This window comes from Bison bison, unplaced genomic scaffold, assembly GCF_000754665.1.
Source record: "Bison bison bison isolate TAMUID 2011002044 unplaced genomic scaffold, Bison_UMD1.0 scf7180017864040, whole genome shotgun sequence".
Taxonomy (NCBI): domain Eukaryota; kingdom Metazoa; phylum Chordata; class Mammalia; order Artiodactyla; family Bovidae; genus Bison; species Bison bison.
Genome location: NW_011494612.1, coordinates 2750519 through 2766787, shown reverse-complemented (window position 1 = coordinate 2766787; position 16269 = coordinate 2750519). Strand labels below are relative to the sequence as shown.

The following is a 16269-nucleotide window of genomic DNA, read 5'->3' as shown; positions in this document are numbered from 1 at the left end:
AATTCAGGATGAAAAACAGGATGAGGCACTCTGTGCTTTGGATAAACACGCCCTTAGATGGGTAGATGCATATCTCAGGAAGAATTTCAAAGAGCCAGATTCTTTTATCAAAATGTGTTTTATATATATATATATATATGTATATGTATATATACAGTCAGACATGACTTAGCAACTGAGCAACAATATACATTTTTTAGTAGAGTCTTATTTTTTTTTAATTACCTTAAAATATTTACAGAGAGATGGATTTACATAACTTGGTGATAACACTAAAAATGTCAGGGTATTTCATATTATTGCACTTCCTCTTTAATAATATATAAGGCATTTTACTTTACATAAATGAATAATAATGTAAAATATCACACAACAGGTGTGGTGCCAATTAAGTCAACCCTAAAATTAGATGAGATGAGTATGGGCAGGTAGTGTGTGCATGTTCACTCAGCGCTTATCATGTCAGATTCTTTGTGACCCAATGGACTGTAGTCCACCAGGTTCCTTTGTCCATGGGATTCTCCAGGCAAGAACACTGGAGTGGATTGCCATGCCCTCCTCCAGGGGACCTTCCCAACTCGGGGATGGAACTCGTGTCTCCTGCATCTCCTGCACTGATGGTAGATTCTTTACGCACCGAGCCACCTGGCAAGCCCAAGGAAGGATACAAATATATATAAATAAATTGGCTGCTCCCTTACCTCCTTGGAGCAGTTTCCTCAGAACTAACTGAGTGGCTGTCTTCTGGGCTCTAGTCTTCAGCAAGACCTTGATTAAAACTTAAGCTCAAAACTCTGATGTTGGATGTTTCTTTAAGTTGACACTAAATATTTTCAGTAATTTTCTGAGCTTTCTGGCTTCACACACAGAGAAAATTTAGTGCCTTAGACTTACTCAAATGACAAAACCTCCCATAGCGCCCTGGCTCACACAAACAGGCTCCATATACACTGTGGCAATGGCCATTGTTGGCACAGTTACATTTCCTTTTGCAATTCTTCCCAAAGAATCCTTTTGGGCATCCTGGAGGGTAGAAAGACAAACAAAGTGAATATTTGCCCACATGCAAACCTCACTAGAGCTATTGTTATGTAAGATAAGGAGACTGCAAAAGGTAAAATGTTTCTAATCTGATTAATCAAGAGACTAGAGATTTTTTAAAAACTACCCCTATGATTTTACATCATTTGCCCCAAATTCTGCAATGACTTGTCATTGCTGTCAGGTTAAAAACTCCAAGTGTAACAAGAAATGAGCCCCTGTGCTGGCTGACCTTATGTTGCGCTAGTATCTCCCTGACTTTGGCTCTATCAGCAGATCCCTCTCAGGCACCCCTAAATCACCTCATTCTTTCTCACTTCAGAGTCAGGTCACACATGGCTCCCTGAATCTGCTGTGCTCTTCCTTCTCTCTTGCCTTGCTTCATGTTTCCTCATTATGCACACTTCTGCTTAAGGGTCACTTCTCTACAAGTCATTCCCTGGCTCACACAGTCTGCATGGCCCTCATGGTTCAACCCCCAAGCACACATTAAGAGTTAACTTGAAGTACCTACCAACATGTGTAACCTGTGTCTGCTTTGAACAAGACTGTGAGTTCCATGACGAAGGACCGGGGTCTGTTTCATTTTTGTTTTCTCAACACATCATAAAGCCTGGCACAGTGTCTTGCAACACTTAATACATATATTTTGAATAAATGAATAAAAATTGGGGGATGAATAACTAGGGTGTGAGCATGAGCCTTCCTGCACCTCTCAGAGAGCAAACTAAACTTGGGTTTTCTCTCTCCCCAGTTCTACAATCTGTGAGAATCTAATAAACTCTCCATGATTTCTGGCAATCCCTGAAGACTTACATCTTCATGACTCTCTGCCTTCAGCTCCTGGGATTGTACAAGCAGTTTCTTTTTTTGTGTTTTATCAGCCCATGTAGAAAATGTGGTCTCTTGATTGGTTTCTATGAAAAATCCACACACAGCACTCATTGGATGGGTATTTCGTAAGTTTTTCATGCATCATTTCTCCTCTCTCTCTCCTCTCCTTTCCTTTTCTGGTTTTTATCTCACATCCTCCCTGATTTGTCCAAAGAGCTTCGTTTTCTTCTTTCTTTTAGTATGCAGAGCAAATCAATTCACCCAAGCCCCTGTGTGCAAACCTGTACACACAAACTCAACATTTTGCTCAGTGGATGAGAAAGGTTTTATCTGTATCGGGATTCATCCTGCCTGGATCACAGCTGGAGATTTAAGTACCACTTATTTTGTTCTCTTACGTATTTATCAGTCAAAGCAATTGTGTGCTTGTGTGTATGTATGTATGTATATATACATACACAGCCCTTTATATCTTCAGAAAAGCCCACCTTGAAAAATACAGACTCAGCTTTTATTCTATTTCTTATTAGAAACCTCAAGAACTTAAAGAGTTGTCTCACAAGACCAGACATTCCTACCGTCTCCACAGGTTTTCCCATGAACCCCTGGGGGGCACTTGCATCGCCCAGTCAGAGGGTCACAGGTGCCTCCATTCTGACAGTCACAGATGTCATCATACTGTCTCACACTGGTCTCTGGGAAACGAGCTATGAAGAAAACAGTGAAGGTGAACATGCAGTGTAACACATTCATTGTGACACAAATAGAGAGAGAAAAACGATTGCCTATTAGAATTGATTCTCAGTAATTAAAGTCTCTGTAACTTGCAGACCCAGGAAGAGTCTCTGGCCTGTTCATCATTCCTGGGGGAATTACTGGTACAGGTAGTTAAAATGATGCTGACTAAAGAACTGCTAACAAGGTTTACATGCAAAATTTACCTTGCTCCTTAAACTTTTACCCTCACATTTTTGGAACTACATAAACATTTTTGTTGTACAGATGTCACTAACCCTAGTGAGAAACAAACTGCACCTTCCACTTTGAAAAATAGGAAGAAAATGTAGGAACAAAGAGCCATGTGTTTTTAACCAGAAATGAATGTAGCTATCTTGAGGATTCCAAGGTATTCTGCACTGTCAAAGACTGACAAAGACAAGCAATTGTTTTCTTTGGTTTGCTGTTTTGGGGGGAAGTGCTTAGTATTCCATTAAAAATAAATACAGTGTGGAAAATGTCTATGATTTTAAGCTTGAGTAAATACAGCTGTTGAGATCATTTCAGTAGCCATTTAAATTGACATTTTATCATCATTGGCTAAATACTAAAAACTACATTTTTATTACCTCTTCTATCTACCCCCTCTACACCATTCTAGATGCTAATATGGAAACATGATTTCTAATTCACTTTTTTCTTTGCTTTTCAAGCCTGTGGTTACTATGACAAGGAAAGGAACAGGAAAGGGAAAAAAGGGAGCAATAAAGAAGTACACTGGCAACAAACATGGTTGAGACCTGCATTACTAATTTACATGTAGTAACTCTTTGAATTTTTATAGCAACTATAGACTACACATTTTAAATATATATATATTATATATATATATAATATATATATGCTGCTAAGTCGCTTCAGGTGTGTCCAACTCTGTGCAACCCCATAGATGGCAGCCCACTAGGCTCCTCTGTCCCTGGGGTTCTCCAGGCAAGAACACTGGAGTGGGTTGCCATTTCCTTCTCCAATGCGTGAAAGTGAAAAGCGAAAGTGAAGTCGCTCAGTCGTGCCCGACTCTTAGCGACCCCATGGACTGTAGCCCACCAGGCTCCTCCGTCCATGGGATTTTTCAGGCAAGAGTACTGGAGATCACCTACTACTCTCCCACAAAAAGAATACGGTATCACAGAGTATGTGCATGTATGTGAGTTCTCAGTCATGTCTAACTCTTTGCGACCCCAGAGCTAGGCTCCTCTCTCCATGGAATTTTTCAGGCAAGAATACTGGAGTGGGTTGCCCTTTCCTAATCCAGGGGATCATGGATTTGCTAAATACTTCATTAACATCAAACAGAGCATTTATCTAGAGAAGAAAATTTGAAACCAAACATGTCCCAAACCATAGCTGGATGATTTGGAAAAAGATATGAATCTTCCCTCCCATATAATACATAGCCCATTCATTTGTCATATGAAAATACTTTAGTCTTCTCTTTCTACTGGAAAGATCCCTCTTTAATAACAAATGAGACAGTCAATATGAAATCTCTTTAAAAGAAATGGAGTCCTAAAGTGTGCTGTTAAAATTAATATGTAGTAATTTTTTAGCTGTTTCCTTTGTAACTACTTGCTGAAATTCCTAAAATATCCAAGTAGATGTTTTCATTATAGACCAATAAAGATACTGGGTTATAAGATCTAACCAATGGGAAAACTAACTTTCCAGATCCCTGAAGAATTTTTTTTTATGTTTCTTGCTGCATAAGAAGAGCTGGTACTCTTAGAAATACTAGTGATGAATGATTGGTCATTTCCATTTTTACAGTTTATAGGGATTTTTAAGAAAATATCCTCACTCTCCCTTTTTGTTAAAAAGATTTAGTGATCATACTTTTTTCTTCCAGTTTGGATTGCTCTGTTTTAATTTTTATAGGAAAAAAAATTGAAAGAGACAGAGACGAAATGCAAAGAAGATATAAATTTCTGCTTTCAGGGCCAGACTGCCCTTTATAGGACCATGTGAACACTTAAAGAATCTTAAGTTTTTCCAAAGCCAAAGAAGGGGTTGTGTTATTTTCATTTTATCAGGAAGTTCATTTTCAACATTTGCATATTAATTTTGTGTCAGACATATTTTATTCTCATGGATTTGCAATAGATTTCTACTTTTATTTCTCATGCTAACATGTTATGGATCAAGGGTGTGGAAGACACATATTTACCAACAAAATTTACAATAAAGGATATAAACATTTACTTCCTAATAGTCATGCAACAAGATTGATTTGTGTTTGTGCTTAGTCCCTCAGTGGTATCCAACTCTTTTCAATCTTATAAACTGTATGTAGCCTGCCAGTCTCTGTCCATGGGATTTCCCAGGCAAGAATATTGGAGTGGGTTGCCATTCCTTTCTCTAGGGGATCTTCCCAACTCAGGGATCAAATCCGTGTCTCCTAAAGTGGCAGGCAGATTCTTCACCCCTGAGCCACCTGGGAAGCCCAAAATTAATTTGATCCATTTTATATAGTTGACTATATCAAGTGGCCTATCAACATAGCTGGATGTCTCAATACAAAGCTTCACTCATTCATGCACTGGAGCCTCCAATTTGGAAACACGTAAATAAGCTCCCAGACTAGCAAGGGAAATAGAACAGGAGCATAGCTAACTTGAATCTGATGGAGACAGACAGACAGATAGACAAAGAGAAGGAGAGAGAGAAGCTTTAAATCCACTGGAAATATAAATGACTGTTAGACTAGGGCCATCAGATAAAGCTTCATGCCATAAATGGCAATAGACAAAGATGGCAGTTTAGCAAAAGGCACAAAGCTGAAAAGTACAAAGAATTAAGTAGTGAGTAGTTTAGTTTGCTGGAAATAATAAGCTGGTCAGAGCTGTGGATAAAAAGAGAGAAGGATTTATGAGGGCCTGATAATAGATGGTTGTCAGTGACTAGATTAGAAGCGTAAGCTTTATGTATCAGGAAATGGGACACTTCTGAAGCTGTTTGGGCAGCAGGGAGACAAGATCAGAGTGATGCTTGAGGAAAGCCCTCAGCAGTCTAACTGAAACCACTTCAGTATGTTATAATCCAGGTTTTGCTTCTTTTATATTTCATAATAGAAACAATATTTGTGCTCTTTCTTCCCATATTCAGGGGCTTCAAAAGAAAAATCTGTTCACACCATCTTCCAAGCCATTCACAAACAAAACTCTTTTATTAAAAAATTTATAAGAGAAATTTAAAAAGAAAAAGGAAATAAAGGTAGTCAATATATTTGAGTTTTATTACTTGGCAGTTTTAGTACCTGCAAATATACCTTCATTTAAAATATAAAGGAAAACATTTATTGGAGGTATTATTGTACAAATCATTGACATTTTCTCATGAGAGGCTTATATAAAAATCTTAAAATTATCATTGCCTCTACTTATATAAGTTTTAAAGAAAAAGATAAGAAAACACAAACAAAAAAAGGCAACAGTTAAGCAGTTCCATTAATTATACTTCATAACACAAATCATTTTACTTTTTTTTCTTCACAGGGAGTAGCTTGCCAGTGCCTAATGATTTATTTAAATGGAGGGATTTTTATAGGCCGAGGATATTAGGATCCTTTATTAACTTTCATGTTCAATGGATAAACAAGAGACAGCACATCAAGTTTCCCAGGGAACACAAAATTTCCCATTTTAATCACATGTTCAGTTTGAAACCTCAGTGCTTCACAGACATTCTTTGTGCACAACAAATAAATTGGTTTCCCATCCCTATCAACCGTTAATCTTGTTAAAACATTTTGGGGAGAACACATGGAAAGAACTCATCACCAGTAGTTCACCAGCAGTAAAAGGAGAATTCATCACCCCCCACCCATGCTCCAAAGTATTACTTACTTTCATTACAAAGAATGCCTCCCCAGCCATCGGGACAAGAACACCCACTCTTTCCTTCCTGGCATCGGCCTCCATTCATGCAGTCCTCACAGCTCAAACTGCATTCGTGTCCGAAGGTGTTATCTAAACAAACTGGAATGCGATACAGTTTTAGTGAACCCTACATGTACTACCTACATCACTGAAAATGAAGATGAAACCCTTTACTTCCCCCAACAAATAAACATGCTCCTTGAGCACGTTTTCTAAAGAGTCCAGAAGAAGATAATGGCAAAGAGATACCTTTTAAAACAGAGCTTGGAATGTAATCCCTAAAAAATATTTAGGATCTTTAAGAAAGTAAAAAAAGAAAAGAAAAGAAAAGAAATTACCATTGATTTCTGAACACAGAAATAATGTTCCCAGCACTTTAGTTTGTGTGTGTGTGTTTCTTCTAGGCTTTTTTATACTTTTTTTTCCCCCAAGTAAGCCTTTTTACTGAGATTTAATATACAGGTAAAGAAACGCACAAAACTCAAATGTACCCTTCAGAATTTTTCCCCACATTGTCAACAACCTCATGTAAAAGCCCCCAGATGAAGATAAAGATTATTACCAGCATCACAAAAAATCAAAGGTGATTTGATGACTCTTAATCATTAGCCTTACAAATTAAGCACCATTCTGATTTATACTGCCATGGAATATTTACCGTTATTTTTGAACTTTATATGAATAGAATCGTAAAGTATGTACTCTTTGGTATCAAGCTTCTTTCATTCAATATAATGTTTATGAAACTCAGCCATGTGTGGGTTCACTACTTTTTAAGTTTTGCCCATTTCATGATGGGGTCTTTCAGATGCCCCAGTTGAAAGCCTGTCATGTTTAGCGAGGCTTCTCCACCTTGGCAGATTCTGAATTTCAGTCTACCTCCTAACACCACAAAACTGCTGGTAACTGTGCTAAGCTCCTCACCCTCTCAGCAGCTATCTATAGATTTCCCGGCTTCTCTGTCAGCACTGCCCATCCATTAGCAGATGGCTCAAGGAGAAATGTAGCACAGACTGTCCATCTTACTTGTCTGAATGTCTCTTCCCTCTAGACCTTGGCCCTTCAAGTCCTAACTGCCCGGATAGCCTTGAACTATTTCAGTTGTGACTTTGAGTAGCCAAAGTATCAGAAGCTTGATTAAGAAACATTAAAGAATTTCTATCTTTATGTAGATGCAATTACTGATGTTATGTTTGACCATCACATATAGACAAATCTTCATTTTACTGATAGCATTCTGAGGCAATCATTAAGTTTGATGCTCTTAAAATACGAGGAATACAGGAAGAACAAAAAGAGCAGCTCTGTCTTACAAAGAAAAGAAAAAGCAGCAGCAGACTGGCTGCAAACTGTTACTTTTGAAAGAAGTTATGCTAATTTATTTTGATCAGAAGTGATTTGATGCTTGAGTTCTGTTGAGTGGATATATAAGAAAAACTGTGCACATTTGTAAAGATATTTTTTCTTGGTCCATTTGAGCATATTGAACCATTGGTTCTCTGCATTTTAAAATTTAAAAAGGATCTAGATTTTCAGGCTATTTAAAGTAATTTTTAACTATACAAAAATGACTTCTAGTTGAGTTTAAACTGTTAGAACTAAAAGACCCCAATTCTTGTCTCCACGATGCTAATTCAAATATATTTTTCAACTCCATTTCACTGTATCAAATTTCCATCACCCTGCACCCCCTTGTCAATGCATACATACATAGCAACCCTTTATTGGCAAAAGGAAGATGGATAACAGATGATGAATTTGATAGGGAGCTGTGAAGAAGTAATTTTGGTCCCATGTCTCTTGTCAATATCACGTTAAAACGCTTTTATTTGGCATTAAATATTGATAACAAAATTGTCTATAAAAGAAATTCTGTGAATTATCTAAAAATAGAGGGAAGAGGTGATTATAATGAAACATGTTCATTTACCCACCAACATTGTGCAAATCAGTCAGTTCTCCTGGAATATCGTGTCCCTGTTCCTCATGGTCTTCATCTTCATGGGAGAGAGGCAGAGAGGTGGCCACATAATGAAGCAGTTGAGGTGGGCTCTTGAATAGGAGAGCCGGAAACTTGACAATGTCTAATTCTTCTTCTTCCTCTAGTTCATCATCTAAAGCTAAGACCACACAGAGAAATGCCTGGATTCCACATGCTGGTTAAAAGAAGGAAAAACTGAGCAAGGGTTGATGAGAGAAATGAGAAGAGTTTGAACTAGATAGCCAAGGCAGGGGGCAGCTGAAAGGTAAAAGTCTTTGAGAAGACCATTTCAAACAGTCTATTGTAAATGAAGGTGAGACACAGCAAGCACAGAGTGGAAACTGCCACGGGGAGAACAAAAGGGGAAAAGAAAAGATCTTAGTCTGTGAAGCGAGAAAGGGGAGGACAGGTTGAGTTAAAGAATATATGGTCTCTGCACTCCTGAAGAACAAGACAAGGGCTGAAGTCATTTCGAAGAGATTTGATAGGATTCTTCACAGAGACTTACAGATGCAAGTTTTCCCATCACTTCCAATTCTGTAGCCTTCCTCACAAGAACACTCATAGGTTCCAACAGAATTGATACACAGTTGGTCACAGATGATACTGACATCCAGACACTCATCCACATCTAGGAAAATTGAAACAATATCTGCTCTTCAGTGTTGAGATAAAATAGACATTATGAACTCATGGGCATATTTGTCACCTTTATTAACTAATAATAATGTATTGCTATACAGAAAGTGTGTGTGTCTGTGTGTGCTGTGTGCTCAGATGTGTCTGACTCTTTGTGACCTCATGAGCTGTAGCCCTCCAGGCTCCTCTGTCTGTGGGATTTCCCAGGCAAGAATACTGGAGTGGGTTGCCATTTCCTACTCCAGGGGATCTCCCCGACCCCAAATTCTTCCTCAAGAATATCCTGCCAATTATTTTCCTTTTACTCATTTCCAAGTTTACCATCATTTATCTATATGCATAGACAATGTCTTTCTGAGATCTCGTTCATAAGATTTTGATGAAGAATTTAAAACGTACATAGTCTCAGGCTGTGTATCATTTAGCAGAATGTTCATTCACTCTTGAATTATTCAACATCTATGGCAAAGCATTTATTCAATGCATAATTTTGTACATGATTTGTGGAGCATTTTAGAGATGGAAGAATCCTAGGTTTTGATCTCATACCACTTACTGGTGTTAAATTCACATCCGAGCCCAGGCTTTGGTCAGTGTGTTCATGATTCTAAAAGGTCATTTACAAAACTGAGTTTCTAGGCTGGCCTCAGATTGTGGATACCTTTTCCATTTGGATGTGTGTACCCAAGTATGTATATTCTCGCCATATAATCATCTCTTGGCTCACTCTGTTTAATAGCAGATGGTACATGAAATTCAATTTTTTTTTGGCCCTGTTAATTGGATGGGAGGTGTAAGTAGTAATATGTTCTACTGTATTTAGAACATATAGATACCATAGTTGTATGTTCTTTGTTGTTATCGACACTGCAAGGCTGGGGAGTTTGGCATCTAAGTGAAGAAACACACCTAGCATCCTTAACAGAATTTAAGAATTTGCTTCTTTAATCCAAGGAACACTATTTCCTCTGAGGCATTAAAGTCTTCTTATGTAATTTGAATGTTATTGAAATAGATAACAATATTCTCATCTTTGATTTCAAGAAAAATATGGTTCAAAACAATGGTAATAATGACCACAAATAAAAATTTAAAGATTATATATTTAGGGTAAACTTGGTAAAGTAATTTTTAGCAATGACTTATATGAGCCCTTCACAAAAATGTGAATTTACTAAGCTAAAACTCCTCTATGATAGGGGCCTCCATGGTGGTTCAGACAGTAAAAAATTTGCCTGCAATGCTGGAGACTTGGGTTCAGTGCCAGGGTCACGAAGATTCCCTGGAGAAGGGAGTGGCAACCTACTCCAGTATTCCTGCCTGGAAAATTCCATGGACAGAGGAGCCTGGTGCGCTACATACATGGGGTTGCAAAGAGTCAGGTAGGACTGAGTGACTAACACTTTCGCTTTCACGATATTATAAAAATATATGTCAGCTAGAAATCCTCTAAAGGGTAAGCAACAAATCAGTTAGAAAATTATAGAATGACTCATCTTGAAGCTTGCATTAGCTAGATTAACATCAGATATATAAAGGAATCTGATACTATGGCTCAAGAAACGGCAATCCTTTTGCTGCTGCTGTCTAATTAAAATAACTTTCAATAATCAACTCGGTTTCCTGTCATGATTACCTTAAGTGACTCCTGTAGCATTATGCTATGGCTTGCTGGAATCTCTCACTTGCCTATGTGTATTAAGTTAGGTACAAGGGATTATGGACCAATGAATATAATAATAATACTAATAGCTACTTTTAGTTGAGTGATTTCTTGATGTCAATCACAGTAGCAGGCCCTTTACATTGATTACATTTCTTAATTTATCCAGTAATCCCATAATTGTCTTCACTTTACTGATGAGGATTTGAGGCTCAGCGCACTGAGTGTCACCCACGTTCATACAATAGTAAGTGGCTGGACCACAGAGAGATCCAAGTTTCTTTAAGGTGAAAACCTTCTCTTTCTCACCCTAACTCTCTGCCTCAGATATTCCTCCTCCGTTGATTGCCCCGTCACAGCAGGGATTTCATGTTAGAGCTCAGGAATTTACCATCACATCCACAACCATCAGAACTGATCTGAAAGCCTTCCTGACAACTGCATTCATAGCCTCCTGAATAGTTGATGCAGAACTGGGCACAGCAGGCGTCTCCACTGTCACACTCATCAAGGTCTAAAGGGGAGAAAAGACATTTTTGTTATTTAAGAGATATGAATTTAATTCACCTATAGAGATGCTGATAAGCCCCACTTCTAAATTAAAACCATTTTACTAATTATTTTCTATTTCTCAGGCTACGGAGTACAGACACTGAATAAACGATAACACGAATGAGGCTTGCATTTGGGTTAATGTTTCTGACATGCTTCTCCTATGCCTAGTATTTATTTGAAAAGCATGTAAATAATCTCCAAATTCATTTATAAGCACAGGGAAAGAGCTCTCTGCTATTTTTCCCGTTTAAACAGCAATCTGGCTGAATAAACAGAGAACCTGAAAAACAACAATTTAAAAAAAGAAAAAAAACAGCTTGAGAAGCAGAGCTAAAATATTCCATTGAGTGAACATTTAACAGCTACAAAAAGGAGGCAGTCTTAGGCCCCTATGTGTGTGTTCTAAGAGCTTTGGATGAAAGAATGCTCCCAAGGAAAAGAATTCACAGGACTGGGAAGACAGGTGGTTAAAGGCAATTCAGAGACAGCACAGACAAGCATCTTAAACATTATGTATTAAATTACAGAATATTTCAGGGCATTTGCTTGAACTTTTTGATGCTACATTGATGGGGATGAGTTTTTACTATAATTGGTGACACTATTACCCTGGATGGAGAAGGCAATGGGACCCCACTCCAGTACTCTTGCCTGGAAAATCCCACGGGCGGAGGAGCCTGGTGGGCTGCAATCCGAGGGGTTGCAAAGAGTCGGACACGACTGAGTGCCTTCACTTTCACTTTTCACTTCATGCATTGGAGAAGGAAATGGCAACCCACTCCAGCGTTCTTGCCTGGAGAATCCCAGGGACGGGGGAGCCTGGTGGGCTGCCGTCTATGGGGTCGCACAGAGTCGGACACGACTGAAGTGACTTAGCATTACCCTGGAATGTCCTATCAGAGAGACAGTTTTCTAAATTATGATCTTTAAGTCTCCTTCGGCACTGTCATTCTAGAATTCTACAATCTGTAATGTATCTTCCTTTATTTGCCCTAGGGAAAATAAAAATTAATCAGAATAGATCAAACTGAAACCTTTCAGCAAAGGGTAATCTATTTATTCTAAGTTTTGAGATAATCATTTGTAATATATTTGGCTAAGGGGTAGAACAGACTCATCGCCCACTGCTAGCTAGACATCTGGAAATTGTGTGGTCAGGGTTTTTGGCTATAGGCCTTCAATTCTACCCGCTTTGTTGAGCTGTTAAGTTGGGTGGCCTGTCAGTGCTGAGCTTACAAAAATCCCTTTGCTCCATAACTACGTGAACAGCCAATATATAAAAGATCAGTGTCTCAATTAACCTTGGAAAGGGAACCAATGTAAGAACAGGCAGACAAGAGAAAGGAAAGAAAATGCAATCAATTAACCGTCGTTAGGGGTCACCATAAAATATCTAAATGAAGGTCATTTGGACACAAAATATTCTTTTTCCTGCAAAATGTCACAAGCAGTGCTACTCATAAAATTCTAGCTGATATTTTTTTCCCTTTCTTACATTAAAACTTCCTTGTCTTTTGGATTACATAGCATGGATATAGAAGGCAAAAAACTTAAAACTTCAGTTTTTATCTAAAACATTGCTTTTAAAATCTTTTTTATTTTTTTAATTAGAGGATAATTACTTTACAATATTGGGTGGTTTTTGCCATACGTCAACCTGAATTTGCATTAGGTATACATATGTCCCCTCCTTCTTGAACCCCTCTCCCACCTCCCTCCCCACCCTATCCCTCTAGCTTATCAAAGATCATGGGCTTTGGGTTCCCTGTTTCATAAACTGGGAATTCATAAACTGAATTCCCATTGGCTATTTTACATATGGAAATGTATTAATGTATATGTTTCAATGCTATTCTCTCAAATATTCCCAGCCTCTCCTTCCCCCACTGTGTTCAAAAATCTGTTCTTTATCTCTGTGTCTCCTTTGCTGTAATGCATGTAGGAACATCATACCGTCTTTCTAGATTCCATATATATGCATTAATATACAATATTTGTCTTTCTCTTTCTAACTTACTTCACTCTGTGTAATAGGCTCTAGGTTCATCCACCTCATTAGAACTGACTCAAATACACTCCCTTTTTATAGTTGAGTAATATTCCATTGTGTTATATGTACCACATCTTCCTTATCCATTCATCTGTTGATGGGCATCTAGGTTGCTTCCAGGTCCTAGCTATTGTAAATAGTTGCTGCAATGAACACTGGGGTTAAAATACTATATTTTAAGTTCTTTTTTGGGGGGGGGGTGGTTTCTTATTTCAAGATTTTTTAAAAAGTCTTCTCATATACCACCAGAGCCTCTAAATACATACATCTCATGATTCCTTATTCTATCTAGTATCACATCATATTAATTGGAAAAATGAGTTATTCAATCTATCATTTTATGATCCATTTTGGATTCTTCTTCTATTATCATTCCTCTGGGGCTATTTCTTGTCTCATGTATAGAACTCATTAGAAATCCAATGCATCCTTTCTTAAAATGCCCTGTCCCTTCAAGCCTTATATCATGTTTTCTTAAATTTCTTTATTCCTTCTCAGATCTTTTTTTTTTTTTTTTTGGTAAGATCTTATTTTTAATTCCTCTGCCTCTCTGATGATCATATTTTTCCTACATTGGCCAATATACCAAATATTACAACACGGCAGAGAAATTCACCTGTAAATTTAGCTCTAATCAAAAATACAGAATCAATTATAGCAAGTAAAACAATTTAACATTTCAACTATGACTTCAGAAAAGCATCAAAAGTTAACCTGGAAAGGACTTGATCTTCTGTATCTGTTTCCCACACATAGTCACTGAATAAAGCACCAAAGAGTAGAATAATATTTTTTCTGATAACTACCAATTGTTGAATTTAGTGAACTTATTGCTGGTGAGACACTTGTATTTTGTATAGCTGTCTTTCAAATTGTGTTAACACATCACTAGGTTTTATCCCTAATAAATGCTTGCATTTGGGCAAGACTGACCATTTGCAGACTAGATGACTTATCTTTACATTTATTTGTATGTTCTCATGTAAGAAGAAGTAAATTCTAAAATAAGCTAAAGAGAAAATTATTTCTCTCATGCATAAATGTTTTTACAAAGCATTCATGCCTTTAATCTGTTCTCAGGCAAGTAGGCAGACTATGTATATGCACACTCCAAACAAATCATTGCCTTTACTCTAGAGAATATTTGGTTTTTAGGAATGAGTGTTATTTATTGTTGGAAAATGAAATAAACTTGAGCCATCAACAAAATAATGTCATCATCTTGACTGCTGAAATCTCATAAATGTGTACTTTTCTATATTTTGACCCTGGCAGATGTGATTTTTGCTGGCTGTAAATATGAACTTTACCAAACTGTACTTTTCAAAGAATCAGGAAAGATATCAAATTATAAGCTGCAAACAAAAGCCTTAACAAAATTCCAGTTTCCCTTACCGAACAGTGAAAAGGAGAGAATAAGAAGGAAGGAAGGGAGGGAGGGAAGAAGGGAGGAGGGAAAAAAGAAAAGAAGTTCTTTATTTTTTCCAGAGATCCAAATGCTAGCAAGGTAGAAATCTATAAGCATATTTTTCATTACACAAGAAGGTGCAAGGCAAGCAACTGGCTTCATTAAGCTAACCACTGTAGACTCTGAGAAAAATGCAGAAGGTGATGCTGGATTAAGAAATAACAAGCAAAGACATTGTTTTGGTTTAAAAATTTATGAAACCCAAATACTTTAAAATCCCTTAAAGTTCACTCTGTCACATTAGTGCCAAACTAAAAAAATCCCAACAACTTAGGCTTTTGGAATTCACCTCTTCCCTTATGGTACTTCAATTTATTTTGAACTACACTGAGTAGCATTAGATGGTCAAAGTTTTTTTTTTTTTTCAGTACTCATATCATAATTTTTAAGAAATATTTTTGTGATAAAATATCACAAAAGAAAACATGCAAATAGGGTATCCTAATTTTCAAATGATGACAAATTGTTTTCGAGGCTTGTAGGTGCTCTCAGACCCAGGGCACACAGTAATTTAGTTTGATGTTTGTGTTCAGTAGTTCAGTTGTGTCTGACTCTTTGCGACCCCTTGGACTGTAGCCTGCCAGGCTCCTCTATCCACGAAATTTTCTGGGCAAGAATAGTGAAGTGAATTGACATTTCCTTTTCCAGGGCATCTTCTTAACTCAGGGATGAAACCCGAGTCTCCTGCTCCTCCAGCATTGGCAGGGGGATTCCTTACCACTGTATGACCTGGGAAGCCCCAACGTATTGCTGAATGACTACTATGTTCTGATTCCTGGCCACACGGAGGTCTGAGGTCTGTAAGGGTTGTAGGAAACTTCACCTTGGGAAGTCTGTTATGTAAATAAAGGAAAAAATGCTCTTCCATTCAAGAGCTTTTTAAAAAATGCAACAGTATACCAGGAAAGTCTGAGGCAAAATAGCTGCTTCTAACAAAAGGGAGGCTAAGGAAGAGGGATAGAGTGATGTCAGGGAAATTTCCTGCAGGAGTAGGAAAACTAGAGATGCTCACTCTCCCAATTTTTGGTAGATATTCCTTTTTCTCAGAAGTTCTAGATTAAACATTTCACTATGGAGCAAGCTGGGGTGGAATTTATTCTTCTCATTGTCTACAGTGACATGTTTTAATCATATGTTGAAAAAATTATGTTGAACTTCCTGATGTTCAAGCTGGTTTTAGAAAAGGCAGAGGAACCAGAGATCAAATTGCCAACATCTGCTGGATCATGGAAAAAGCAAGAGAATTCCAGAAAAACATCTATTTCTGCTTTACTGACTATGCCAAAGCCTTTGACTGTGTGGATCACAATAAACTGTGGAAAATTCTGAAAGAGATGGGAATACCAGACCACCTGATCTGCTTCTTGAGAAACCTATATGCAGGTCAGG

At 37.7% G+C, this 16269-nt stretch overlaps 1 protein-coding gene across 1 annotated transcript in view; it reads right to left on the bottom strand.

Annotated features, from left to right (window-relative positions):
- The window catches only part of LOC104985214 (EGF-like and EMI domain-containing protein 1), a 662362-nt gene that overhangs the window by 72762 nt on the left and 573331 nt on the right, over positions 1–16269 (bottom strand). The window contains exons 8-11 of the mRNA XM_010835278.1: positions 11199–11321; positions 8459–8644; positions 6492–6623; positions 895–1071 (exon numbers count right to left, since the gene is read on the bottom strand). Coding sequence (XP_010833580.1) covers positions 895–1071; positions 6492–6623; positions 8459–8644; positions 11199–11321 — 618 coding nt within the window. The remainder of the gene's footprint in view (positions 1–894; positions 1072–6491; positions 6624–8458; positions 8645–11198; positions 11322–16269) is intronic.